Source organism: Cyprinus carpio, chromosome A18 (assembly GCF_018340385.1).
Source record: "Cyprinus carpio isolate SPL01 chromosome A18, ASM1834038v1, whole genome shotgun sequence".
Lineage (NCBI taxonomy): Eukaryota > Metazoa > Chordata > Actinopteri > Cypriniformes > Cyprinidae > Cyprinus > Cyprinus carpio.
In genome coordinates, this window is record NC_056589.1 from 27,683,343 (window position 1) to 27,710,960 (window position 27,618).

Consider the following 27,618-nt stretch of genomic DNA (forward strand, 5'->3'; position numbering starts at 1 on the left):
AGGACATCACATTAGTTTAGCTTATTTCTCAGCAGTCCGTCCTTAGATGTGCCTTTGCATCTGCTAGGGATATAAAGGAATATACTGTATTGCTTGAGTTTGCTTGAAGGTTGCTGTGCGTAAGGGCTTGATGGAGTCAGAGTTTAATACATAAAATATTACATTCTATTGTCTGTGAACACCTGAAAATGCTCATTTCTAAGCGATATTGCTACTGTTTCTGTGCTATTACATGAGCATTTTTTTTATTGTGGAACAATTAGCCGCCTGTTTTTTTTTTTTTTTTTTATCTTTAAAGAAATAAAAATGTAAACCAAAAATGTGAAACATTGTGGTCCCAAAAAGTGTTTACAAATATCTGAATGCCATTGCATTAGATGGCAAAATATCAAACCAAACATTTATTTTAATAAAAAGACTTCAGCACAATTTTCAAGCCAATCATTGACAAAAAGAAATAATTTTGATAACTGTTTGTCATTAGTGAAACGTTCCTAGTTCATTTAATGGACTCTGCTATCAAAGATTATGACATTCACACATTTAAGGTTTAGGGCTGCTGTACATCAGTCATGTTTTGGTTTGGTTTCCAGTTCTTATCTTGCAGTCTTTTTTGATTTTTGCCTCCTTTGATTATTTCAGTGTTACCATTTGCTGTGTTTGGTTCATGTTTCCTTGGTTGTTTGTGTTCTCCTTTGTTTCAATGGTTTCTGATTTAGTGTCATTTAATCCAAAACTTCAAAATAAAAGTCCAAAATGGGGATTATGTGAAAAAGAAAGAAAAAAAACAATTGACTATTAGCAAAGATTTTAGTTGGTAAACTAGTGTAAACCATCTTTACTAAATATTTTCATATATCCTGTACCATTGTTTGAATATATTAGTTATGCATGTAAAAATACTAATTTATATAAAAACAATCACATATATAATTCATATATATATGCGTATGAAATTGACAGTGCATGTTTTTGTGTGTTTTCTTTTATTTATTATTAACAAAACAAGGTGTTTGCATACTTTTGACCATGACTGTACATATGTAACTCATTTAAAATCTTAAATACTAAAAAACAGAACTACAGTAAAAACAAAATAATTAAAAAAATGGACAGAGATGTAAATCAAACTAGCTTCTAATAATACTTTGTAATGTTTTCTAACTGGAGAGAATGTCTCACTGGTGTCTCGTTGTTCTGAGTGCTGTTTTCAGCACTTAAGACCTATTTAGTGTCTTGTGGAAGCACACATGCTTTCTGAGTGAATAGCCTTCGCTCTCCTATTATCGGCTAGCAGAGACCGAGCTTATTGTTTTTAACAATATAGTTATGCAATAAATATGAATGTTTCCTAAGGCCTTGAAGTCAAGGCTCCTCAAGGAGGTGAATACTGACATCACCGCCACATGTCTGTCCTGATCACTCGACCTACTGATGATGTCACGTCCCGTCAGTGGACGTCTTCCTCAGCCTTTCATATGTTCATCTGAGAAAGCGGGAGAGAGAATGGAAGAAGAGGTGAGAGATTAGTCACAAAAATTAAAGGATATCCTGAATTTACATTTATCTACTACAGTACACAGTCATTTGCTGGTCAACAAATGCAAAAACTTTTCCAGCCACTAGAGGGTGCCAGACAATAGAATTTGACTCAGCATGAACTGAACCAGTGGAAAAACTGACTACAGTTTTGATGGGAAAAGCCAAAAGTAGAGGACAGTAAAAAATAAATAAATAAATAAAATAACCCCCCCCCCCACAAACAAACAAACAGATTCTCACATTTGTCACTGTAGAGCACCAAACAAACACATTTAACCCTCTATGGACCACATTATATATATATGTATATGTATAATATATATATATATATATATATATATATATATATATATATATATATATATATATAAATACATATATATAAAATTCATTGTTAATTAGTCAAAAAACATAATTGGACTAAAAGAAAACAGCTTTATAATAATTTTTCATACAAAATATATCTATATAAATAACTTACACGTCCATTCAAAAGTTCAAAACTGGTCAGTAATTTTTTTTTATGAAATACTTATATTGTAATATAACTTTTATTCAATGTGACTTTATAAAACATTTATAAATTCCATGAATCCACAGAGGGTTCAATTCCCAGAGCAGCTGTAAGGATGAATCGTGAAGAGAAGCCTTGAGGTATTTCTGTAAATCCCAGGAGCTATTGATAGTTAATTTGAAGCCATTAGTCTGCCGTCCACAAATTCTTGTGCAAGAGGGTAAACTGTTACGTTAGGTTACAAAAACTGACCTTCCCTCAATGCAACTATACTACAATTATACACTGCCCTGCATCACATTTGCTGAATGAGATCTAATTTTACTAATTTTGAGGTGCTGATTCCAAAAATAGTGGCTGTTTTTCTCCAGCACGTAGCACTTTCTCACAAAATATGTGCATTTCATAGCAATCTTGCTTTCGATAATGATTTTTAAGGTCAAGATGTCTTGTTTTATCATTTAGTCAGCAGAAAAACTGCCATAAACACACGATTCCTGTCTGAATCTGAGCTAGATTGTAACTTTTTGTTCATTTCTCAGCCCATTTTCACGTTTGAATGCATCTGAACACATTATTTTATGCCTAATCCAGTACAAAACTGTATGTGATGGAATTTTTTATTTGACATTTTTGAACTCAGCATGATCAAATTAGATAATATTAGGCATTTTTTGGAAATCAGCAGACTATGTTATTAAAAAAGTTAAATTGTCTACAGTGTTCTTCTCTGGGTATTCACTAACCTGGAGTAGTCAGCTATGACTTAATAAATAATTGTGAGTGTTTCCCATTCATTTACTGATGACAAATGTGTCAGACTTCCTGTGGGGATTTTTATGCATGGCTTCAGACAATGAACTTCAGGTCAAGGCAGTAAAGGGAGAGAAGAGGAAGAGGAACTTCAAACCAAAAGGATGTATTACAGAAAAACAAACACACTTGGAGGAATATTCCTGTTCCGCTTGTTTACTCACCTCCTGTCTGGACTTTGAGGAGGCAGAGTTACAGGAAGAGGACACGCCCAGCAGGGAACGATCTTCCTCGGGCTCGGTGTGGCCGCTGTCCATGGAGTCCATATCGCTCGGTTCCAGCTGGGTCACTTCCTTGGAAGCAGACTTCATTTCCGGGATCTGAGCAACTTGAAACCTGCCAATTCACATGTGGATGACACAGAGGTCAGTGAGTGAAACTACAGAACTGAGTGTGTATGTGAGAATGAGACCAAACCAACACACCTGATGATTTACAGGTCTGCTCCAAAACCTAGTGAGACTCTCTGAACTCTGACACTAGCACTGATATACTGAAGTTAATATATTCAAATAAACACAAAAATACACAAAACACATAAATATTGGGTGAAATAGTATTTAATTATTTTTAAGTTAGATAATCTATTTTTATTAATATTATCACATTACATTATTACATTTTTTTTTTTTGCGGATTCATTCCATATCCTATTTCATTTTTAGCTAACTGCTATGCTTTCTGGGATCAATTCCTAAAAAAAGTGTTATAATGTGTGTTATTAATACTAATATATTATATGGTTGTTGATTTTTTAAAAAATGATGTTATTTAATAAAATAGAATTATTTGATGAATTTTTCTCATAAAAGTTTAATTAATAAAATTACTAAACTTACTGAAAAAAAAAAATCTAATTATATATATATATATATATATATATATATATATATATATATATATATATATATATATATATATTATACTAAAAGAAAACTACAATTAAAAAGTATTTCAAAATATTAATAAATACTATAATAGAATGTAAAAACATTAAAATAACACAAATGCAAGACTGCCTAACAATAGGCATCTTAATTTTTTGGGGAAATAGTTTGGATGGTCTTTATAAGGGAAATGAATTTATGATGTCTAATAACATTCACTGGGTGTTACTAAACAAAAGCTAAAAACAGATTTCTCATGCCTGGAATGAAACAACACATTTGGGCTTAAATGAAGGCCTTTCTTCTCAGAATTCACATAATTATATATTTTATTTTCTATTTTTTCTCACCTTCCTACAGACAGGATGGTCACCTCCGGCGTCTTGACCAGGTTAGTGGGGATCTTGTGCGTATCGATGGGCAGCAGCAGCTCGGGCCACTTCTTCTGACTGCAGCGGGAGCAGCAGAGGCCGGAGCGCGGGGCCAGCCCGTTTATAGTGTGCAAATGATGCTGGTGAGAACACAGCCGCGGCAACGAACGGAACGGAGAGAAATGAGGAAGAGCCGGAAACCTGAGAGAGAGACACAGACAGGGAGACACTTACAGACTCATAGCCATAGTGTGTGTATATTTAAAAATGAGCATCTCTGCTCAACATATTGCCTCTAAACAACACCTTAGCACCTTACCCTTAACTACACAGAACACCTTAGTATCCACGTAGCAACACCTTAAACTACTCAGAACACCTTCACAAACCAGATAGCAACACCTTAAATTACTCAGAACACATAAGCATCAGTACTACAAAAATCCAGTGTTTATTAATGCTTAGGGATACCAATGAAGCTTGATTCTTGGCATACAGAAAGAGGCATGTTATTGTAGCAGTGCAGATAGTTCTTAAAATAAGTCTTGAAGTATATTCATGTCTTCTCAGGACACACTGAAAGCACTTAAAACCCAATCATTGATGTAGTCCTGATATCCACCCGCCCCCCTCCCATAGTTGCATTGTGATGATGTCAGAGTCCCTGAGCTCGCAGCAGCTGTATAACGCAGAACTCTCAGCCTGCAGAAAAGGGCCTGGAATTAAAGGATCTCTTGAACTAAGCAGACGGCACATGCTGTTATTTCAGCATCTATTTCAGATCTCTGTGCCAGTAAATTTCCGAGAGGTCACTGTATAACTGTGATGATGTCAGAGAGATGAAGTAGGCTCTGTCTCTGACTGTTAGGATGCATTTGACATTATAAAATGGATAATTAAGACTCTGAAATTTGATTGGATGTGCAGTAAAACGGTCAATAAATAAACATAAATATACAATAATGACCAAAACAAGTCTATTTTCGGAAAAAAAGAGAGAATAATAGCTGAACCTGTGATTTTTGTTTTTTATCTCTCTCTATGGTTTTTAAGGGACCTTGACCTCTCTGTGGTGATGCTGCAGTCAGATAATGAACACGCACTTCCTTCTTGATGATTTATAGGCCTGTCAGCGTTAACACAGGCACGATCTCTCCCTTAGCTCTTTTAACACTTCATTGATTTTTCTTTAAGGAGTTAACAAGAATGAGCTGCATCTTTAGCTTATTTGGTGGAAAACTGCTTCCTGTTTCACAACTGGGAATTCCTCTCAGAGCTCAATTCATTTCATTACTGCTGGAGATGAGTCATGCAACGACTCAAGCAGGAACTGTGCTCATCTTCAGTCATACACTAAGATTCAAAAGATTGGAGTTTTCTTAATGTTTTTGAAAGAAGTCTATTCTGCTCACCAAGGCTGCATTTATTTGATTAAAAATACAGTAATAATGTGAAATATTATTCAATATAAAACCACACTTTCTATTTGAATATATTCAAAATGTAATTTATTTGTGTGATCACAAGCTGAATTTTCAGCATCATTTCTCCAGTCTCCAGTGTCAGAAGATCAGAAATCATTCTAATATGCTGATTTGCTGCTCATGAAGCTTTTCTTATTATTATCAGTGTTGAAAACAGTTGTGTTGCTTCATATTGTGTAGAAACTTTGATGCATTTTTTTTCAGGATTCTTTGATGACTAGAAAGTTCCAATAAACAGCATTTTTATTTGAAATAGAAATATTTTGTAATATTATAAATTTGTTTGTCACGTTTGCTGAATAAAAATATTAATTTCAGTATTCACTCTGTAAAATGTACATTTCACATTTTAAATTCTTGAAAAGTTTGTTTTTTATTATTTATAATGGGGAATATTTAAGCTAGCATTCGAGCAAACAAGTCACTCTCTACCTAGTTAATGTGAACATAAATTGGCTTTGTAACTTTCTTAGAAACAGCAACATGTAATACATGGTTTTAATTGAATTGTAAGAACAATAATCCGATCCTTTTAAGACATACAAACCATTTACTCATTAACTCATAACAACACATCAGTTATCTAGGATCCCTAATGCTTATTCTTCTTCAGACCTGCCTGTGGTGACACATACTATACATGGAATATTTCTCACAAAAATAAGAGGAACTAAACTACAATGGTTCTTTATATTGTTTCTGTTACAGGTTCAGCTTCCCAGATAGAGACTGACTCATATATGATGCTGTGCTCACATAATGACCTGCACTGTGTGTCACTAATGTACAAGGAAAAAACATCTTAAAAATCCCATCGGTTTAGGGACCAAAATATACTGTGTAATAAATAAATGACAAAATATAGTTGCATGGCTATTAAGAAATATTTATGGACAATGCATTTTCTCAGTTGAAAGTTAATTTTGGACTCTGTGTGTAAGTGTACGAGCATGTTTGTGTATATTCCTACTTGATGGATGAGCTCTTGTTGAGGGTCATCTGTTTATTCTCATATTCCAGCAGAAGTTCTTCCAGAGCAGCCGCATTTTCTGTAACACACAAACACATTAAAGCTCTGATCTCACAGTGTGATGTGTTGATTGAGTTCAATGTGCCGAGAAACATCACACACCTTTCTTCTCTGTGATGAGCCGCACCAGAATGCTGATGGTGTCTTCATCGGGGTCATCAACAATGTATGGACAAGGGTTTCCTGAGGAGAAAGAGCAAAAACAGTTGAAGTTTATATACTTTCTGCTATATTTTATCTCAGGGTTTTTAAATAGAAGCCAACAGGGCATACAGTAAATGTATGAATCGCAAGATTAAACTTCACAGTTTCACCCCAATTTCCAAAAAGAAATTGTATTTTTTTAATTAACAAATTTTATTTGGGAAATGTTTATTTTTTTACTATTATTTTTTGCATTTTTTTCCTGATAACTGTAATTTAATAAATAAAATTATCCAGTACAAACAATGATTTAAAAAAAAAAAAAATTACAATTTAAATGTATTTTTTCCTCACACTTCACAAAAGTTTTATTATTGTTAACTTAAACTAATAAAAATAAATTTCTGTAATTAAAATTACACTGAAATAAAATAAAATATAAATATTAGATGAAAAACGAAACAAAAATGAATATATATATATATATATATATATATATATATATATATATATATATATATATATATATATTGCCTTGCCAACCAACTGAAATATTAAGTCAATACCTAACAATAATTAAAAATATTAATAAACAAAAATACATGAAAGCTAAATAGTAACGTAATAAAAATGACAATTGCACATAACAATTTGACTTAACTTGAAACCTGAAATTGAAATAAATTGAAAAGTAAAAATAAAAGTGACAAAATATGAAAGCAATTATAAAATAAATGAAAGCTAATTAAAAATAATAAATGCTATATAATTATATATATATATATATATATATATATATATATATATATATATACTGTATGTAATGCTAAAACAACACTGCTTCACCTAAAAATAAGCTTTCTTTGTGCAAATGATACATATAATTTATGGGGTATTGTTGTGATGTCATCCCCATCATTAGGTGCTATTTTTAAAAGAGTTTAACAGCAAAGGGAAGCCGCTGCATTCCGTCCTCGTCCACATCCATATGAGTTAAAAACACGCAAATTCACCATTAATCACCACAGGCAGAAGGAATCATAATACACCAAAAATGTTGTCACACCACTGCTGAACACTGACTGTCTCTATTGTGACGCATTTGTGGCTCTTTAGCATACAGAAGGCTCAGTGTGCAGTTAACAGTGTCTCTATGGTAACTATATCCCAGAGTTCCACAGTGAGGCAGCTGCGGACGTAGAGAAGAGCTCACTCAGCACTCTGCTATATTCACTCAGAATGAACGTCGGCACTTCATTATTCTGACCAAACAAAGACACACATTAGAATCATATTCATGCATCTAATGAAGGATAAACGTCAAAAAACTTTCAAATATCAATGCAAAATATCAGTGTTATATATTGGAAAGAAAGACTTCAGCTTCAGATGACATAGTGAGGCTATTCTATGTCTGTTTGTCTATCTACAACAAAATGACCCGTTAGACTTAATGCAATGTATTGCAGAACAATTGTAACTAATGGCTTCAATCTAATTTCAAACTTGCTGCAAGCCATAAAAAGGCTCTTTTTAGCTCTGTCATTATTGTACTGGTACACTTACTGTGCTTGAACTTTCTCCGCATTGACAGGAGGATGCTGGGTAATGCATCTTTGACACCTGTGTGGTTTTATCTCAGAAGAGCAGGTGTGGCCAATGGAATAAAGACAATGCTGATGCAACCTGAGCTGAATCATCTACTACATACTGCACCAGACCTTTCTTAGAAAGTAAAGCTGATAATCGAATGCTCGGACATCTATACGGATTCATCTCACAGCTGAAACGTGTAATTGATATTTATCAGGTTATTGTTAGACTGTTAGAAGTATAGAAATGCTGGTCAAGGTAGAAGTGCTCTTGAGTGCTTGAAAGCACTTTGACTTCTTACATAAATGGTGCACAATGTCACCCAATAGGCTATTGTCTTCTGAAGTTTGTAAGAACACTTAAAATAGAGGTTTCACTTGGTGGTCTTGCAGTTTTTAGTAGTTTAAGTGTGTCTAGGCCGATGTGAATCTGATGTACTTCACACTGACCACATTAGAACTAGTCAACAGTACGGTTAGCAGTAGAGAACATTCTCTACAAGCAGAGAACCGACTGAATTATTGATCTAAGGAAAGGAGATACAGCGGGAGTGTTATGCTGCTCAAAGATAGAGGAGGAAAGGGGAGAACGCGGGAGTGTTATGCTGCTCAAAGATAGAGGAGGAAAGGGGAGAACGCTTAAGCAACCACACAGATACTGAAAGGAGTGTTATGCTGCTCAAAGATTTTGGATGAGAGGGGAGAAATATTAAGCAGCATCATTTTATTTTTTTGATGAGCATTGTAGCATATGTATGAGTTTTTTTTGTGATATGAAACATAAAAAACAGCATAGGAGTGTTATGCTCCTGTTGTATCAAACTGTTTGGTGGGTCTATATCACCAATTATATAAAAGCATTATTATGGATAGAAGACTAAAATCGCCTTAATTTCCTTAAAATCGTTTAATTTCACAAGATGTTAACTGATGGACTGGAGTGTTGTGGATTACTTGTGGATTATTGTGATTTTTTTATCAGCTGTTTGGACTCTCATTCTGACGGCACCCATTCACTGTAGAGGATTCATTAGTGAGCAAGTGATATAATGCTACATTTCTCCAAATCTGATGAAGAAACAAACTCATCTACATCTTGGATGGCCTGATGGTGAGTAAATTTTTAGGTGAAATATTCATTTTACCATCATGCACAGCCTCTGGTGGCTTACATGATTAACTTCCTTATTCTACTTTTTTTTCTACTGAAAACAAACAATTATGTTGGCTGACATCCTGAAAACCCCCCAGAATCCAGTTCTGCTGCTCTGCTTGTTCAGCTGTAAAACATGCTGTAATTAAGGTGTCATATTCCTGGAGTTGTACCCGCTTTACAGGCCGAACCTGAATCATCATATACTAGCGCTACTGTAGATGAAACACTGAGTTCATCCCAACAGCTGCGGATCCACCCACTAATTCACATACACACAAAAGGAGAAGAAAACACTCTCTTCTCATTGTGTACAGGGAATTTATTTAGTTTCACTCTGAGAAGGCGGGTTTTAGTCTAACAGTTGGGCCACTGGGCTCAGCATAAATCAAGCTCAGGTCGAGTGAGTTTTAACGACAACAGATGAGCTGTATGGAGCCGTCTGCATCATCAATATAGGTGTATGCTGGACTGTTTTGTATCTTTGACTTTCAGGGAGTTTTGATAACAGGGTTTCTTTAAAAGGTTCATATCAAATTTGAGATAAAAGACTCAGTCCAGAAAGAGCATTTAGTGAAACCATAAAATCCACAAATTTCTGATGTCAAATGAATGCATTTGAATATTTGAAAACTATTAAGAAAATAGCCAGAAATGGTGGAACATGATGTCTTTTTGGTCCAATCAGTATATATATGTCCTACTGAAGTAATATAAACTACTGTTCAAAAGTTTGGGGCCAGTAAGATTTTTTTATGTTTCAGAATGAAGTCTTCTCTGCTCACCGAGGCTGCATTTACTGCTTCAAAAATACAGTAAAATCAGTAAGATTCTAAAATAATATTAAAATTTTAAACAGCTTTTTTCTATGTGAATATATTTTAAAATTAAATTTATTCATGTGATGCAGTGCTGAATTTTCAGTGTCTTCGGTGTCACATGATAATTCAGAAATCATTCAAATATACTGATTTGCCGCTCAAGAAACATTTCTGATTATTATCAATGTTGAAAACAGTTGTGCTGCTTTATATTTTTGTGGAAACCATAAAACACTTTTATTTTCTAACAGAGGAAGACCGTTTACTGTAAGTAAAGGAGGAATATTGACTTGACATCGTGGCCGCATCACCACCTCAGGTGTGCATTACTGTTCTAATAATTAAACATCCGGAGTCACAACCACATCTCAAAACATTGTTCAGATGTTTTTATTTCAAGACATTTGCCATCATTCTGTCATGAAAACGTGCCTGTTGAACTCGTTTCTTACACACCTCATCCAAAGCTTTCCGTTGCTAATTCCAAAATGTCATTTTAGATCTAATAACAAAGGCTTGAGCCACTGATATGTAGATTAATGCAGTTATAAATACAGTCTAATGCAGTTATTAGAGACACAGAGAGAGAGATTAAGCGTGTGTGAATTATCTGCGTCTGTGCGTCTCTCCGCAGTGTTCAGCAGCAGTGTCAATACTAAAAGCAAATTTTAAGTTGAACTGCTTCAAGAACTGTAACGTCACCACCTTGCTACTGGTCATGTAGCTTTTCAGCCGTGAAACTATTTCATTGATAAAATCGCAGGGCAACGCTGACAAAAAGTTTCTGTGCATGAGTGTGTGTGTCCGTACTGTATGTGTGTGTGTTTGTGAGAGAGTGAGCAGGAGAAAGAAAGCGTGCTTTCTGTAGATAATAATAATAAAAAAATCCTATTGTTTGTTATATTTATTTGCTCAATGTCTTTTTGGTTCTTTTGCTGTTGTTGGTAGCCCTTAGTATAAAAAAAATGAAATATTTCTCTTCATTGCCACCCCCCCTCAACATGCGAGCATAGGCAAGTGCTTAGAATGTCTTTGCATAAATCTGTCCTCGTGTGATTGTGTACCATACCTTCTTTCTGCGGAGTGACAGCTTCTGCGTCCACCCCGTCTTTCTCGGCGTTGCAGCGGAAGCCCTTCTTCTTGAGCAGGTTGCAGATGAGAATCCCCAGCAAGCCCATCACACAGAAGATGGGCACCAGAGCAAACACGGCATACTCCGTGCTCTTCTCCTCTGGACCCTGAACACTGGTGGCGTTCGCTACTCCCGCTCCAGACCTGCTGGAGGTGCTCTTACCAACATTACGTCTCCGCCGGCTGTATGGCTCTGCAGATTGAATACACATGACATAATTACAAATGAAACAATTCTAAGCTCAAAATATGCAAAAGGGGTAATTAAATGTAACAAATCATGTATAATGTGAAAATATATGTGTATATATATATGAAATGAGTAAACTGAGCAGATAGAGGGGTGCGGCCTTCACTTTTCTAGGTTTGCTGTGTAACTTCCATACAATACTGATGTATGAAATGCTGAACACTTACTCCTGACGCAGGCGTGGAGGGTGGAGGACTTCCGTGTAGCAGCAGGGTGAAACCTGAAAAATATGTCAGTTCATCAATAAGCCCTCCCTACGCTTTCCATTTCATTCAGTTTAGGAAAGTTTGTGAGACTAGAAAAACACATCTGTCGTGACACCAAAGTCATGCAATGATGAAGACTAAATATTTTTTGTTCTTTACCCGGGAAGGCATCCTCCACACACAGCGTCAGAGTGTGAGGTCGGTGCGGTCGAGATCCAGCGGTTCAGTGCCCCGCAGGAGAGATGTGGGCGGCACGGCTCAGTGTCATGGGTATCAGAGAAGGTGCCTGCTGGGCAAGTCCGGCACAGTCTGGTCTCACCGGGACTCTCAACTTCCCCACAAGCTTAAAGAAACAAATAGACCACTTAGATTGTGTGAAAGAGCAAACTGTTACGTCTCTCATAGCATGTTGTCAAATTCTGGAACGAAATGAGTTTTAGATAAGATCAAGATCAATAAATGAACAAATTAATAAATTAACATATATATATTTATATATATGTGTGTGTGTGTGTGTGCTTGGTATTAAAATAAGAATGAAAACAGTAATGACAATTTATGGGGAAAGTGTACTTGACTGTATAATGGAAATAATGTCACAATGCCAAAAATCTCAATGGGCCTAAAATTTATTTGATTCTTTTTATACAAAATATAAAAAAATTTATTTTTTGGATTTTCTAGTGAAATGTTCCCTGGACATGTTTTCATGAGATATACTCACAAGACTTTTTAGGTTTGAAACAAAGAAATCTTTAATGTACATAAATGCAATAATATGATGCATTTTTACAGTATTTGGTATGTTTTTTTTCCCTGATAAATACCTAAACAGGAGTGAATTCCCTGGACAGAAATCATAATGTAGGGCGTACTGGAACAGAGACATGTTTTATGGACTGTGTTTTGGTGTTGTTATTTCTCACCGTGGTGGGCTCCTGTCCAGCTGGACAGAGCGGACACACACACCCGTCCTCCCACCGACACTGCGCTGCTAATGTCCCCCATAACTCCAGCAGCTACAGAGACACACACAAATGACAGCGGTCAGTGTTTAACTCACACAAACACACCTGGCTGTGAGAATCCAACCACAACTAACTGCTGTATAAATACTAGTACAACACATAAAACGCAGGAGAGTAAAGTGAAGTTTAAGGCAAGGCTCTACAGGTGAAGAGGGTATCACCATATATTCCCCAGTTGAAGTTTTGTTTTATATTACTAGTTTTCTGGAATGTTATGTTGAAATATTCAAAAAAGGCATTAAAAGGTTTAGTTGAATTTGCACTAATTTGCATACATTGCCAAAACAGAAATCTGAATATTGGGTAAAGCCAGATCCAAAATTCCTTTTTCATTTTGTTGAAACATTTTTGGATTTTTCTGGGATTTTGGATATTCCTTTCTATCACATTAGAAATCAGAATGTACTGTCAACTGCCAGAAAAACAATTACCAATTTTTTGGTAACTCTTTAAATCAGTCAAATGATATATGAACAAACCCCTCTGTAAAAACCTTCATAACAAAGATATACTGTAAAATGTTTAATAAAACAAAGATTACTGGATTGTGTTTTATAAAAAAATGCATAAGTTTTTCTATTTAGAAATGTCAAATTTAATTCAATGTGTTACATGCTGTTTCTTTGTAAATGTGAAATTTATGAGTGAAATTTGTTTCTACATAAAACTATTTTCAGTGTAGATTTCTGACACGATGCATGAAAAAAAACTAATTTTGAAACTTTAAAATTTGTTTATTAATTGAAATCTACAGATGCAAATAGATTAAGTGTAATAATAAATAATAAACACTTAAATGTGTATTTTGGATGTTTCTTGCCACTGGTCTGAGAGAAGAAAAGTTATGAAAGCAAAATAGCCTAACATTTCACAATTTTCCAGTGCATGAAAAACAATATGTGTGCCTGTAGTGTCCTGCCTAAATGTAGTATTGTACAGTGTAGCCGTTTATAGTATACTGTAGTACAGAATAAGATGTTACTTTATTGGGTATGTTGCACTGATGGAAGGGACATTCAAAGAAGTGTGAGAAGAGACAGTGTTCTGAGAGAAACCACAGTGTGTGCTGAAGTGTGGGATAATAATCCCTCATTAATCACTGCTGACTTCAGCACACTGCAGTAATCACAGGTCTTCACTCACTCACACACACACACACACGAAGTGTGGGATAATAATACATAATTAATCACTGATGAACACTTTAATAAAGAGTCGGATACTTACGATCAGACAGACAGGAGCTGAGCAGTAAAGGTGGTTCTTCATCTTCTTCAAAATATTCTTCTATACTCATGTAATCTGAAAAAGACACAACAGGAACTCAATGACACACACAGCAAATATAACATCTTCAGCGTCAGCAGAAACCACCAAAACCTCACCATGCCAGAGACAGGTAAACAGCACTTAGACTCTCTTGTGATGGACACAGTGGGTTTGTATGTGTACAGAAGTGATCTATAAGCTAAAGCGTGGTATAAATAGTCAGCTGAACTAAAGCAGGCCTGTGGTTTGGGGCAGCACTGCTTTTCTTGGCCTATTTTTAGACCAAATATGCCCAGCCAGAAACCACTTACTGGATCTACTGGAGCGAGAGAGCGGGAGAAATGGTTCTATGATGAGAAGGTCATGAAGTCATAGTGGAGTATATCATCACTGTTGAACTACTGCTCAAAAAGCTCTCATACAAACATCAAGATCTACACCAGACCATGAGATGCCAGCTGTGGATCTCAGACTCTCTTCACAAATAATGAGATTAATTGGAGACCAGACTTTAGCTGGAGTTTCTCACTTCTCTGATTTTGTGTCAAAGAAAATGATCGGTATTCTCACATGTCCTATCTAGTTTAATAATATCATCAAGGTCTCAAAATGTGCTTCAGTGTGCAAATTAAAATTCACAGACTTAATATGCAATCAAGACCAAATGACCTGAGCTGCTCTCCACATTCAATTTTTGGAAGTTATAAATAAAACAAGTATGTTCTACAAGAGTATGTTCTACAAGACAATTCTATTTCCAAATTTTAAGTTTAATGTTTAATGTTACTTGTCAATTCTTTGTAATTATTTATGAAATTTACTAGTAATTTCTCAGTGAAAATTGTTTCTACACCAATTCGTTTCAGTGTAATCTTAGATATGACAACTATTTTTCTTTTTTTCTTTTGTTATTTCTCTAAAATAATTTTAGACACAAGATTCAAGACTGTAGAGAATTGTCCTGGGCTTTGAATATGCAGTTTTTACTCTTTTTTTTTTTTTTTTTTTAGTTTATTCAAAGATAGTTTTGAAAACATCATAATAATTACTTAATCAACATTTTATAAAAATTTAAAGTAAATATATATATACTTTATTTACTGTATAAAATCTACATTGTAAGAAAAAAAATTGTAGGAAAAACAAGGAAAAGTTTCCTTTCACCCTAAATCAGAATGCAATGCAGCGCATAATTCAAAATACGAGGAACACACCTGTGAAAAATCAATATGAAAACACTTCATATCATAATTTTTTCAGACTTTTCTTAGAGTGTAATGGCATTAAAAACAAGACAAAATTACCTGAAAATCTAAATTCTGTAAGACAAGACATCTTTGGTCTACTAATTTGCTAGTTTGCTATATTTGTTAGACATCTGTTTTCTAATACAAAAAAGTTATACTAAATCTCTACATAACATTAACTTGTTTAAACTTTATAAAACAATGCTAAATATAATACTTCATCATCTAGTTCCACAGCAGATATGGAAAAGATAAATAAAGAACAGCATCATCTCTAAGAAAACCAGACGCCTGTGCTGCTTTGATCTCGTCGCCATGACAACAGAACGCACACAGGTGCCGACTGAGAGCCACACTTACCCCAGGGTGGTGCTGTGCTCTGTTGCCCTGGTAACGGCTGAGGATGCTCTGCTCACTGTCCCACTGTACCTGTCTGCATAACGCTGTCATTCCTTATACTGCCACTCAAAACCACGACTCCTCCCACCACCCGAGACAGGCCACTCCTCCTTTACCACAATCCTCCAATCGTATGAGTTTACTGATGATTTACACATTGTGGTGGAGAGTTTATTTTCCGAATAAATGTTTTCTAAACCCAAGTGAAGAATATAAAACATGAATGAATAAAAACACGATAGTGTCAGTCTGCAAGACATTTTGGCCCATGCTGCTGCTACTGATTTTAGCACATGACTACAGCAAAACTTCATTACCTACTCTACACATATATCTGTAATCATATATCCTTCTCGACAAATGAAAGGGCATTTGGGAGAAATGTTCTAAGAATGAACAAACACCCACCTCCTCCTCTTCTGCCCCGGCCGCCCACCCACAAACCACCACACAGAAACGGCTCGTCCTTGGCATTTCAAGATCAGCTGCCAGTCAGACGTGCCCCATGCCTACTTAAATTTAGCTCTTTCATTAAAAAGCTATAAAGTCCCAACGAACAGTAATTACAGTTCTTGCAGCTCTATCTCCGTACTGTCCAATTTCTCCATTCCGTGGCTTTGGGAGCGCATGAAGAACGGCATAAAATAAATAAAATAACAACAAACATAAAACAATCACCTAGAATTATCCATTTTAGGACCTGTCATGTTAAAAATTTGAAAACGATGAAGGGGTTGCCCTGGCCTGACTTTTGGGAGCGTGGCGTTTTGAAGCTCGCGTCCTGCCAGCATGCTGCTCCAGGATCCACACTCGAGTTCTAGACCCGAATCAAGCCATAATACAAAACAAAGCCAGAGTCCCGTTCCAAGAGTAGAGCTCGATTCTACAGCCAAACCTTCAGATGAGAAACCACAGTCTAGCCATCGCCAGACTGACACATTCTGAAGTATTGATTAGCTAAAATATATAGACAGACATCAAATACAATTCAAAATATATTAAAAATAACTGGTTTCTATTTTAATATATTGTAAAATATAATTTATTCCTGTGATCAAAGCTGAATTTTCAGCATCATTACTCCAGTCTTCAGTGTCACGTGATCCTTCATTAATCATTCTAATATGCTGATTTATTGATCAAGAAACATTTGTAATTATTATATTTTTTCTTAAGATTCTTGGTGAATATTTTCATTGTTACAAAATATTTGTCACACTACATTCTTCACCGTTACTTTTGATAAATGTAATGCATCCTTGCTGAATAAAAGTAAGTCTTGTAACTCCTGTCAGCAAGTTTTGATGCTGACGTGCTATATCACCACGTGTAACTTCCTGTTCTCACTCTGAAAGTTCAAAACCAGTGTCTTTCTTCAAATCCCCACCAGCTTGACGATGCTGACAGATATAGCCTAAGAATTTATTAGCCAGACACTTTTCATTTTCCTTCCCTCATTTTCACTCCCTCCATTTCTCTCTGTTCCTTCAAATGAACTGACCACACTTTGCTTTCAGCTGCTAACAGCATGTTATGTTGTATGTCCTGCATGTTTCAAGATACGTGCCAACCACGTGCTGCGGCTGGTGACCACCACAACCCCTTTGTCACCAGGGGTGAGGAACGTTATGCAACAATTACAGCGTCCAAAGAAGGACAAACCTCGTCAGACAATGAGATGAAAAGGGAGTTTCTGCTCATAAAGCTGCATTGGACTTCCTTTTATGTTACTTATGAACAAATTAGCATCCAGAACTATGATAATTCTGAGCAGAGAACAGCAGCATTGACGTTAGGACAGGACAATCTGTTAGTCAGATTGATGACAGTATTTTGGAAACCTGTGTGAAACAGTCATTATTTCTGCAAATTCATGCTATTGCCACAAAAATCAAACTCTTCAGCTTCAAGGGTGCAAAATCTTTTCAAATAAAATACCTGCTTAAGCTTGCAAAAAAGACATCATTGGGTGGAACTGTCTTGAATAAACAGTTGAATAAACTGCAGTGGTAAATGAAGTGTTTTGTTGCTTGTGTGGAGGTGTCTCATGTTCCTTTTTTGAACCGTTCGATGTTAAAAGACGAGGTTGCCGATACACAACCATGATTATAGGCCATGTGCATCATTCTACTGTGGTTTCTGCTAAGAAAAAACAAAACGTCTCTGAGATGAAACATCTGCCTGTTCAAAATAAGGCCTTTGATGTCATACCTGAATAACAGTTGCCAACCACCATTCTGGACAAATACCTACAAAATGGCTATTATCTGCTCCTATGCACAAGAATTGGGACTATCCATAACCACTATAGATAGCATAACGATAGCTGTTTTTGCCATTGAATACATGATTGTTTCATAAGTATTAGATTTAGGTTTGTTTGTTGTTGACTTGAACCAGTGAAGCTATCCTTACAAAATACATTGAAGCTATTTAAGGGGACAATGTCTTTTTTATATTTTTATATTTAAAGGTTTTAATATATAAGCATATAAAACTATATGTTGGCAATATAATGCAATTAATGCAAAATGCAGCACAGCACAGAGACTAGTAGTGTCAGTACTTCTATTGAGTGCAATGCATGTACTTCTGCTGCTGTTTGTATCTGCTGTGTTTATTTACAGTAGTAAATACAAGCTGGCAGTAACCATGTCAATGCTGAGAATGTAAACGGACACAGTGAGAAAGAACATCAGTGGTGTAGGATTCCACTCGTTTGATTGACAGACTGACATCACCACCTGCAAGGGAACAGACTCAGTGTTCAACAAACATTTCATTATTTCACTATCTATAATAGAAAAAGAGAAAGAAATAATTTCTTACAGAAGGAAATGTAAAAAATGAAACAAGGAAGAAGGACATCATAAGATGCTTGAACCTAATAAACCTAATAAAGCACACAAAGCAGGAATCTCTGTCATAACACTGCTGAGATCATTCTGGCAAATAAATGTTAATGAAAACCATATGTTAAGTGATTCCACATTGCCAACAACTGAGATTCTCACAGCTTGATCTGCAAAAAAATAGTGTAGCTGTAAAATGCAAACAGCCAAACCCTTGTGAAAACAAAGTGTGCTTAATTCTATTGAATGTGCACTTGTAGTTCACTTCACATCTCAAAAGTATATATATAAATAAAACAAAAACTGTACTTGCAGATAATATATTATGATGAAACAAAATGCCACTTTCATAACTATGTTTCTTAACATAGTAAAAATTCCACTTTGTAGTAATATAAAAGTTGTAAAATCTTTACTTTAAAGTATGTTAAATCACATTTTAATATAATATAATATAATATAATATAATATAATATAATATAATATAATATAATTTAATATAATATAATATAATATAAATCACATTTTAATATATTGCTGTGTTTTAAACTTATTTTGAAGTGTTGCCTTACATACTAAAAACGTATGGTAAAAAAGCAAGTAAAATAGCCTACATGATTTTAATTTGAACTGTAATGTGTTATTCATTTTACAATTACAAATGTGGCATTACAAAAAATTTTATTCACGACATACAAGTTTCCACAGAAACTGCATTACATTTTAGTTTACTATAAATGTAATTTATGGAATTTTTATTTGAAATAGAAGAAAAATACTATTTCAACTATGAAAATTAATTTATAGATGTACTTTGTAACTTAAAGGGGTCATATGTTGCGATTTCGATTTTTCCTTTCTCTTTGGAATGTTACAAGCTCTTGGTGCATAAAGAAGATCTGTAAAGTTGCAAAGTAAAGTCTAAAACGGCTCGTTCTAACACGCCCCCACATGTCTACGTCACTATGTGGGAAGATTTGCATAATGCTGCCCAAATGTTCACGCAAAGAAAGAAGGCGTACCTTTTATTCTCACTGTTGCCGCCGCTGCCATGTTGTGGAGTCACCGTGTGTTTCGTTGTGAAAATGAAACTACTTTGTTTGGCCTTCCAGAAGAGGACACAACTAGAAATCAGTGGTTAAGTTGTATTTCAACACTGTTCCAGAACAGTCCAACCCAAATATTCAGATGTGTGCTGCGAATTCTATGGAGGATAAGGACTGTTTCCTGAACCAGTAGCCTGCAATGCGTCTGTGGCACAACGGCTGTTTCTAAAAAAGTTGGGCAGTTCAAACTTTGCAAGGACAGTCTGCCGCTTCTGACTCACAGCCTGTAAGTACGTTTTTTATATTTAAAGAATTTGCCACTGATGATTCAAATGCAAGTTTTGAGCAGTAAAGTAGAGCTTGTTGTTTGTTGTTTCTCAGATCACAAAGCGTGATACGCAACGCGTAAAAAGACAATATAAGTAATTGTAATCAGTAATTATGTCCCCACTGGATGCCTCAAATGCCTCGTTTGTAATGGGTTTTATTGGTATTGGTTTTTATTGGTAAAAGAGAACCGATGATGGGATGTGCAAGAGCAGAGCAGCTAGACTGAGTCTTGTGCTGCTGGCCTGGGAGACGGCATAGTATGTTAAGGGGCATAACATTTCCATCACACACTTGAGGCATTCGGCCAATCACAACGCACTGGATAGCTGGCCAATTAGATCACACCTTGCTTTTTCAGAACGATGAGCTTTGTAAAAATCGAAGCATTTCAGAAAGGCGAGGCATAGAGGAGAAACAATAAAGTACATTATATTGAAAATAATGTTTTTTGAACCTTAAACCACATAAACACATTGCATTACACCAAATAATGTTCTTTTTAGCAACATCATATGACCCCTTTAAGTTCAACTAATTAACCTGAATCTAAATTTAAACTATAATACATTTTCTTTAAATGCAAGTAACATGCAATTAAGTGTGCGTAACTAAAATATCTATTTATATTAAAGTATATTGCTTTTTTCTTCATAATAAGTACACTTTGCTGCTACTTTTTCACAAATGGAATGCCTGCTGGAAAACGAGAAGAAAAGGGAGAGACCTGGTGGGAGACTGGCTCATTTCATCAGGTTGGAAATTAAATACCAGGAAAACACTTCCTTGATGTGGACGAATCCCAGTTCCTGAGGGGGCACTCTCAGATTTTTAATGGCAGGAATGTAAAATGCACCCATATGCCATTGTCAAAGAGGAGTTTTATGACACTTCTGATGGAATATATTTTCATATTATAATTTGTATTTGTTAAAAAAAGAAGCACATTTGCTAACTCTTCCAAGGAAGCCAAATGTCTAGAATAAGGGGGGGGGGGGTCACGACTTTTCACCCAAATCCACTGGCCGTGTCTTGTTCTCTGAACCTGTAATTATCCTCCGCTACAGGAATGTCATATTACCCACACTACCCATGTTAATCAATGGATGTCAACCTTTGCGGAGGGTGTAGGCCTGAGTCATGTGGCCATGCATCTGATGGAGAGGGGACTTCCTGTCACATGTCCGTCTATGCCCTCTAACACCCTGAACAGGACCAAATGCGGCCCCGGCACCGAGTGCTGTATCATCACATCCTGAATAGCAACATTTTCCCTTTGTGTTGGTCTTTGTGGTCACAGCTAGTGTAAAAACTAACATTCCTGGAACTCAGAATGGTGCTAGTGACGACAAGATCCTGGGTTTAGCTCCTAGTGGACACACATTGTAAAATACACAAACAAGACTCACAATGGACTTCAATATGCTAGTTATTCTGATTCAGGAAAGAACTGTTCAAGTCAAATCTTGAATTGGCTGAAATGGTTCACAAAACAACCCACTGACACAATGGACCAAAAATTATTTGTTCACAAACCAGACTGAATCAGTTCTCATATAAACAAACCACTGAATCATTGAACCAAGAATAATTTGTTCACAAAACAGACTGAATCACTCATAGAAGATCTAAAATGATCAACCAGTAGAGTCCTTAAACCAATAATGATTCATTCACAATTCAGACTAAATCGCTTGAAGCAGTTCCCAGATCAAAAACCCACTGACTCATTTAACCGAGAATAATTAATTAAAAAATAGGACTGAATCACTCAGTGCAGGTCTCGAATCAACGACCTGACCATGATTTTTTTATACAAATCAGACTGATTCCCTCAGAGCAGTTCTAAAATCAAAACCCACTGACTGAATGCAACAATAAAGATTTGTTCAGAAACCAAACTGAATTGGTCAGAGCAGTTCTTGAATCAACAACCCACTGACTCACTGAACCAAGAATGATTCCTTCACAAACTAAACTGAATCTCAGAGCAGTTCTCGAAAAAACAACCCACCGACTCAGCGTACCAAAAATGATTTATTCACAAATCAGGCTGAATCCATCAGGGGTTCTTGAGTCAACAATTAAAAAAGATTGAAGTAAAAACAAGTAAAAACTTTTTCAGGCACGAGATGCAAATTAATAATAATAATAATAAAAATTATAAAGGACCTACATACGACTTTTTGGCACATGTAAAAGCCTTAAAAGAATCATTGAATAATTTTTTTAAACTAATGTCTTGACCTTCTTTTCAAAAGACTTGCAAATAGTCTCACAGAACAGCCATTTCAATATTTCTTAATTCACAGAAATATTATAAAGTTCCTTTAATGTTCAGTCACACAACTCAATGTATCACAGCAGTGGAGTCAGCAGAAGCCACAGGCACACAGAGTAAATCCCTGCTGATCTGAGGTCAGAGTGTCTGCGTGCCAGCAGCGCCCAAACCGCACAGAGGTCAACACGGACACAGCAGCCAACGCAGGTAGATGTCTGCACGCGAGGGAGGGAAAGTATACAGTAAATTTGGTTGTTTCTGGTGAAACAGTCCACCAACACAAATAATAAAGCTTTAATTAAACCATTGATTCCTGCATCCAGCCATGGAGGGTTTGAATTCTGTCCAGGCGTTTGCTTCATAATTTCAGAGGAGCGTGCCCAATGTCAGAGCGCAATGGTTCCTGCCAACCAAAGTCCCACTTCAAAATTGGTGCTGTCGCTCCAGTAGGGGTCAAGCAAAGAGCATGGGTAATTACAGATAACAGACCTAGCAAGATCTCTCAGGTTTCCGGGCAGAGTTGGTCCTTGTTTGGACAGCAGAGTCACACTAACTAGTCAGGATGGTCAAATAATCTCTATCAAAACAAAACTATGCAAGCATGTGAAAAATGTACAGACAGCTATGCGAACACATGGACATAAGTCTCGTTTACATGGAAACATTCTGCCACAGTCTGGCACTTGTGCAGATGAATTTGTCTAAACAGATTGCTGAATTCTCCAATGAGAATCAGCTTCTCTTTGGTTATTTTTCATGATAGTTTAGAGAATCTACAGCAGAAGATCTTCTAAACTTTCATGATAAATAATCAGCTTTACGCAACAGCATTAAGTGTTTATGGGTTTGAATATGTGAAACTCAATTTTACTGTTGGTCTGCGCCTGTGTAAAGTTCATTGTAAAGACACAATTTTAGAAAAATAGGTTAAGTTATGCCTGCTCAGAACCACTTTAGCCCCTAGTATCAAAGAACACATTGTATTCACTGTGTAAATACATTTATGCCACCTCTGAGCAGCATTAAACAGTCTGTGGAAAGACACTTAAATGCCACTTAAATGCCAACTTTGCAGAGTAAATTCTATTGTATTAAGTCAATCTTAATACAATAACATATGCCATTTTTACAGTGTAAATGTGGCACAGAAGCGCCTCTGAAGTGCAATAAGGTATCTTAACACAGCCTGTTAATGTTGTTCAGAGGGGGCATAAATGCATTTACACTGCAATTTTAATTGAATACTTTTATACTAGGGGCTAAGGTGGGTCAGAGCAGGCATAATAAAGTCAGCTTTTTGAACAGAATTTTGAGCAGGCACAGAGCAGCCTTAACCTAAGGCATATTCACACAGCTTAGTTAAGGCTGCTCTGTGCCTTCTGTGTAAAGACGCAAAGCCGCATAAAAGCCAGACTAAACTATTCTACCCCAGCCCCTTAGAATCAAAGTACTAAGTTACAATTGCTTTGTAGATGCATTTATGCCACCTCTGAGCAGCATTAAACAGTCAGTGTAAAGACACCTAAATGCTTCAAAAGTGCTTCCGTGCTATTTTTGCAGAGTGAATTTGGCATTAGCTGTGTACAGATGACTATTATGCCAAATTTACAGTTCAAAGAGGCTTCTGAGGTGGCATTTAACTGTCTTTATACAGACTGCTTAATGTTGCTCAGGGGGTGACATAAATGCATTTACACGTCAATTACAATACTAGGGGCTGAGGTGGGTCTGAGCAGGCATAATTTAGTCTGGCTTTAATGCAGCATTTTGCCTTCACACTGAATTTTGAGCAGGCACAGAACAGCCTTAACTCGGCTGTGTAAAGACACCAATTAGTGGTCTGTTTATTAACTGCTTAATGCACGTTGCACACAAAAAATGCTAATAATTAGCTGAAATCAATTCTAACGAGATTGACTGGCTTTATCCAACTTCCACTAACTAATTCAAATAAACCAAGTTCTTCACATATTCTGCCTCTAATGCCTTTCTGTGTACAGTAGGGTGGATCAGAATTAAAGGTGGATTAAAAGTTGCAAAGTATGTAAAGTGGTGCAGACTTCATGCTGATGAGTCAAACATTGGAAATATATTACAAATGTATTGCCAAATATATTACAACGTCAGAGTGAGTCTGCTGGCTCGTCCCATGACATGCATTGCCTGTATTAGAGTCATGCATTTAATCACACTGCCTTAAAGTTACTAAAGCATGTGTATGGCTCATAAAGCAGGCAATGCTGAACAGGGTAATAATAGTGCAGATTTATTTCAAACGTGAGCATAAAACACGTTTAGGCATTTTGTTAATGACAAAGACTTGGCAATTACATCCTGCTTTATAATAGTCCAGGCTGTGTGCCAATGCTGCATATCACTATAATATTCATGGAGGGTTTACAAAAGATGTTAATTATAACGACATGGATGGCGCCTTGTAACTTAAAGTCTTTTAAATAGGAATGCTGGGATATATCCAACATACTCTGGTGCCTATACATATATGTTATACAATGTTTTAAAAAACAGCATTTTTGTTTATAGTGCAGACTATAAATTTTGCATGCAGCACAAACATGTGTTTCCAGCTGGTATAAACCGCAGCTGGCATGGTGCGTGCCAAAGTCTGGAGCCAGAATGTGTGTGTGTGTGTGTGTGTGTGTGTGTGTGTGTGTGTGTGTGTGTGTGTGTGTGTGTGTGTAAGGGAGAGAGAGAAGCTGACTTGTGGGCGACATATTATGTTGAGCAGTATTTAAACATGCTCGCTGCTTTCTCTTAGTTAACTCAGTTCACTGGAAAAGAGCAGAACAATTTGTGGTACTTTAAAGAGCTGAAGTGGATGACACCATGACAGGAGGTAAATGATGGGAATACATTATTGTGTTATGCTTCGTTTCATAAAAACAATAAATGCTGTCATTTTACTGTCATATATCAGATTCTGTGGAAATTGTAGCAGGTACGAGATGTTTATATACCCTACATAAATGATTTTGGTAAGTTCACAACATACAGTAAAACACAATGTTCCTGCAATGTTAAATGTCATTTTGGTGCATAATGAAATAATGAAATATAGCTACTATATAAAATATAAATATGTCCAAAAATTGTTTATGCATTTGTAATCATAATCTCATGTGAGGGTAACACTTCATAATGAATATATACAAATGATAAATAATACTTAACAGATCAATGATTCCCTTTACAACAATGTACCATGGTAATCTTAGTTTCTACCAAAATACCAAAGTAACTACAGTACAGCTATTGTTATTACTGTAATAATAAACTAATTTTTTTTAGGTAATAAAATAATATTACAATAAATGTATACAGCTTTCAGAATGTTTATCATTGTTTATTTCCCTACTTCCTCGGTGACATTGGTGGTTAAAAAGTTATTTTAGAAACCAATAAATGGAAAATCAATAGAATTTGTAGAAAAGATAATGGTACAAGGTACATTTTTCATTTAAAAATACATGCACATTCAAATATGCATCTATGCAATTATAAAAATATATGAATCAACGCTGAATCATCAGTTTAGTATTATACAGCGTAACGCTATAAATATTTGTAAACGTTATCGATGAAAGTCATTATATAGTTAGTGTTATATAGTCAAGATCTTTTAAAATCATATTTAAGGCATCTGTAAAGGAGGAATTCTAATCATAATACAAAGTAATGGTTTCAATATCGAACTTTTCTAAATAATGAAAATCAAAGGTCATGAATATTCAGACCTTGGAATTATAAAATAATCATATTAAAGTGTTTTTAAAAAGTGAGCGACACTGTTTTACAGCACTTGAAGTGAATGAAAGTATCATAGTGCATAAGAATATCACGCAACAGCAACGAACTCAACACATTTCTTTTGCCTACTATATGTAACGTTTCAGTAGAAATATCATCAAAACTCTACAAACACCAACATACTGAAGTACAGCTCAGTACAGTATATCCACACTCATCTCAGTATGCCGTACCCTACAGTACAGAACACACAACCCAATCCATAAATTAACTGAAAACACACCGGCAGAAATGCCGCATCCGCATCGCAACTGTTCCCATTAATAATAATAAAAAAAAAGTCAATAAAGTTAATGTCTTTTCTTACCTGTTTTACTGTGAAATCATAAGTGTCCGATAATCATCATATGCCGTATGTGTGATCTATAATTACACACAGAAAGGGAGAGAGACACAGAACCGCAGAGATGAGCAGGCGATCCAACATGCGAAGCGAGTCACTGACACAGAAACGCATCACAGCGCGTGTAATATGAGCTTCACTGTGCACTCTCTCTCTCTCTCTTTCTCTCTCTCTCTCACACACACTTCATTCAGAAGAAGATTTACCGCATTGTCAAAACAGTGTCTAGTAATATTACAGCGTACGGAAGGAATATTAAAAATTATATCAAAACCTGTTAGTTACAGGGGACACGAAAAAATATTTTTCCCAAATATGTTCTGATGAATAAACAAACTCATCTACAATTTTGGTTAAACGATATAAGACACTGTACAGTCATGGCCAAAAGTTGACATAACAGTGAAAAAAAATTTGTGTTTTGCAAAGTTTGCTGCACAGTGTTTATATGGTATACTGAAAAACAATGATAAGTATATCATAAGTTTTGAAGGCTTTTATTGGCAAAAAAAAACAAAACAAAAAAAAATATATATATATATAGCCTATATAATGAGTCAATATTTACAGTGTTGACCCTTGTTCTTCATAACCTCTGCAGCTGGCTCTGGTGTGCTGGATATTAGCTTCTGGCCAAATCCTGACAAATGAAACAGTCGAGCGACAGAGAAGGACAGCAGTTTGTAAGTGTTTTTGCCTCGTTTTGTCATTAGACTACTGCGTGATCATCGTTGCTAGGGAAACTTTGCTTTAATTACTGTGTGTCTTACCCTGGTAAATACGTGTGAATTGTGGCATTTGGTTTTGCGTTTGCCTATCGCGGGACTGGACAGTTTCGGTCTGCTAAATAGGGAGGCGTGACAAGCTGACTTCAATCACAGGTAATCAGGCAAATATATAAGTGGTAGGTGTCACCGCGGCAGCGGTCGCGGCAGCCCTCGTGTGAAGACCGACGAGTGTAAAGACCATCGACTCTACCTGCGCGACTCCACTGAGCAAGGACACAGACAGGGCACTTGAGTATTGCTTTTCTCCCCTTCAATTTTTGTACAGCTCGTCC

At 35.9% G+C, this 27,618-nt stretch overlaps 1 protein-coding gene across 2 annotated transcripts; it reads right to left on the bottom strand.

The window, feature by feature from the left end:
- Window positions 1-969: 969 nt before the first annotated feature.
- LOC109108921 (tumor necrosis factor receptor superfamily member 19L-like) lies at window positions 970-26,672 on the bottom strand. Of its 2 annotated transcripts, none has more exons than XM_042775719.1 (11): window positions 26,523-26,672; window positions 14,194-14,268; window positions 12,865-12,957; window positions 12,098-12,282; window positions 11,900-11,952; window positions 11,421-11,675; window positions 6,744-6,824; window positions 6,582-6,660; window positions 4,107-4,328; window positions 3,034-3,205; window positions 970-1,486 (listed from the first exon to the last, which is right to left on the bottom strand). In XM_042775719.1, the coding sequence occupies exons 2-11, from the start codon at window positions 14,233-14,235 to the stop codon at window positions 1,475-1,477; spliced, it is 1,194 nt and encodes a 397-aa protein (XP_042631653.1). In that variant the 5' UTR covers window positions 14,236-14,268; window positions 26,523-26,672; the 3' UTR covers window positions 970-1,474. The 2 variants fall into 2 exon arrangements, with proteins under 2 accessions (XP_042631653.1, XP_042631654.1); XM_042775720.1 differs by lacking the exon at window positions 26,523-26,672 and adding an exon at window positions 15,843-15,913.
- Between the last annotated feature and the right edge of the window lie 946 nt (window positions 26,673-27,618).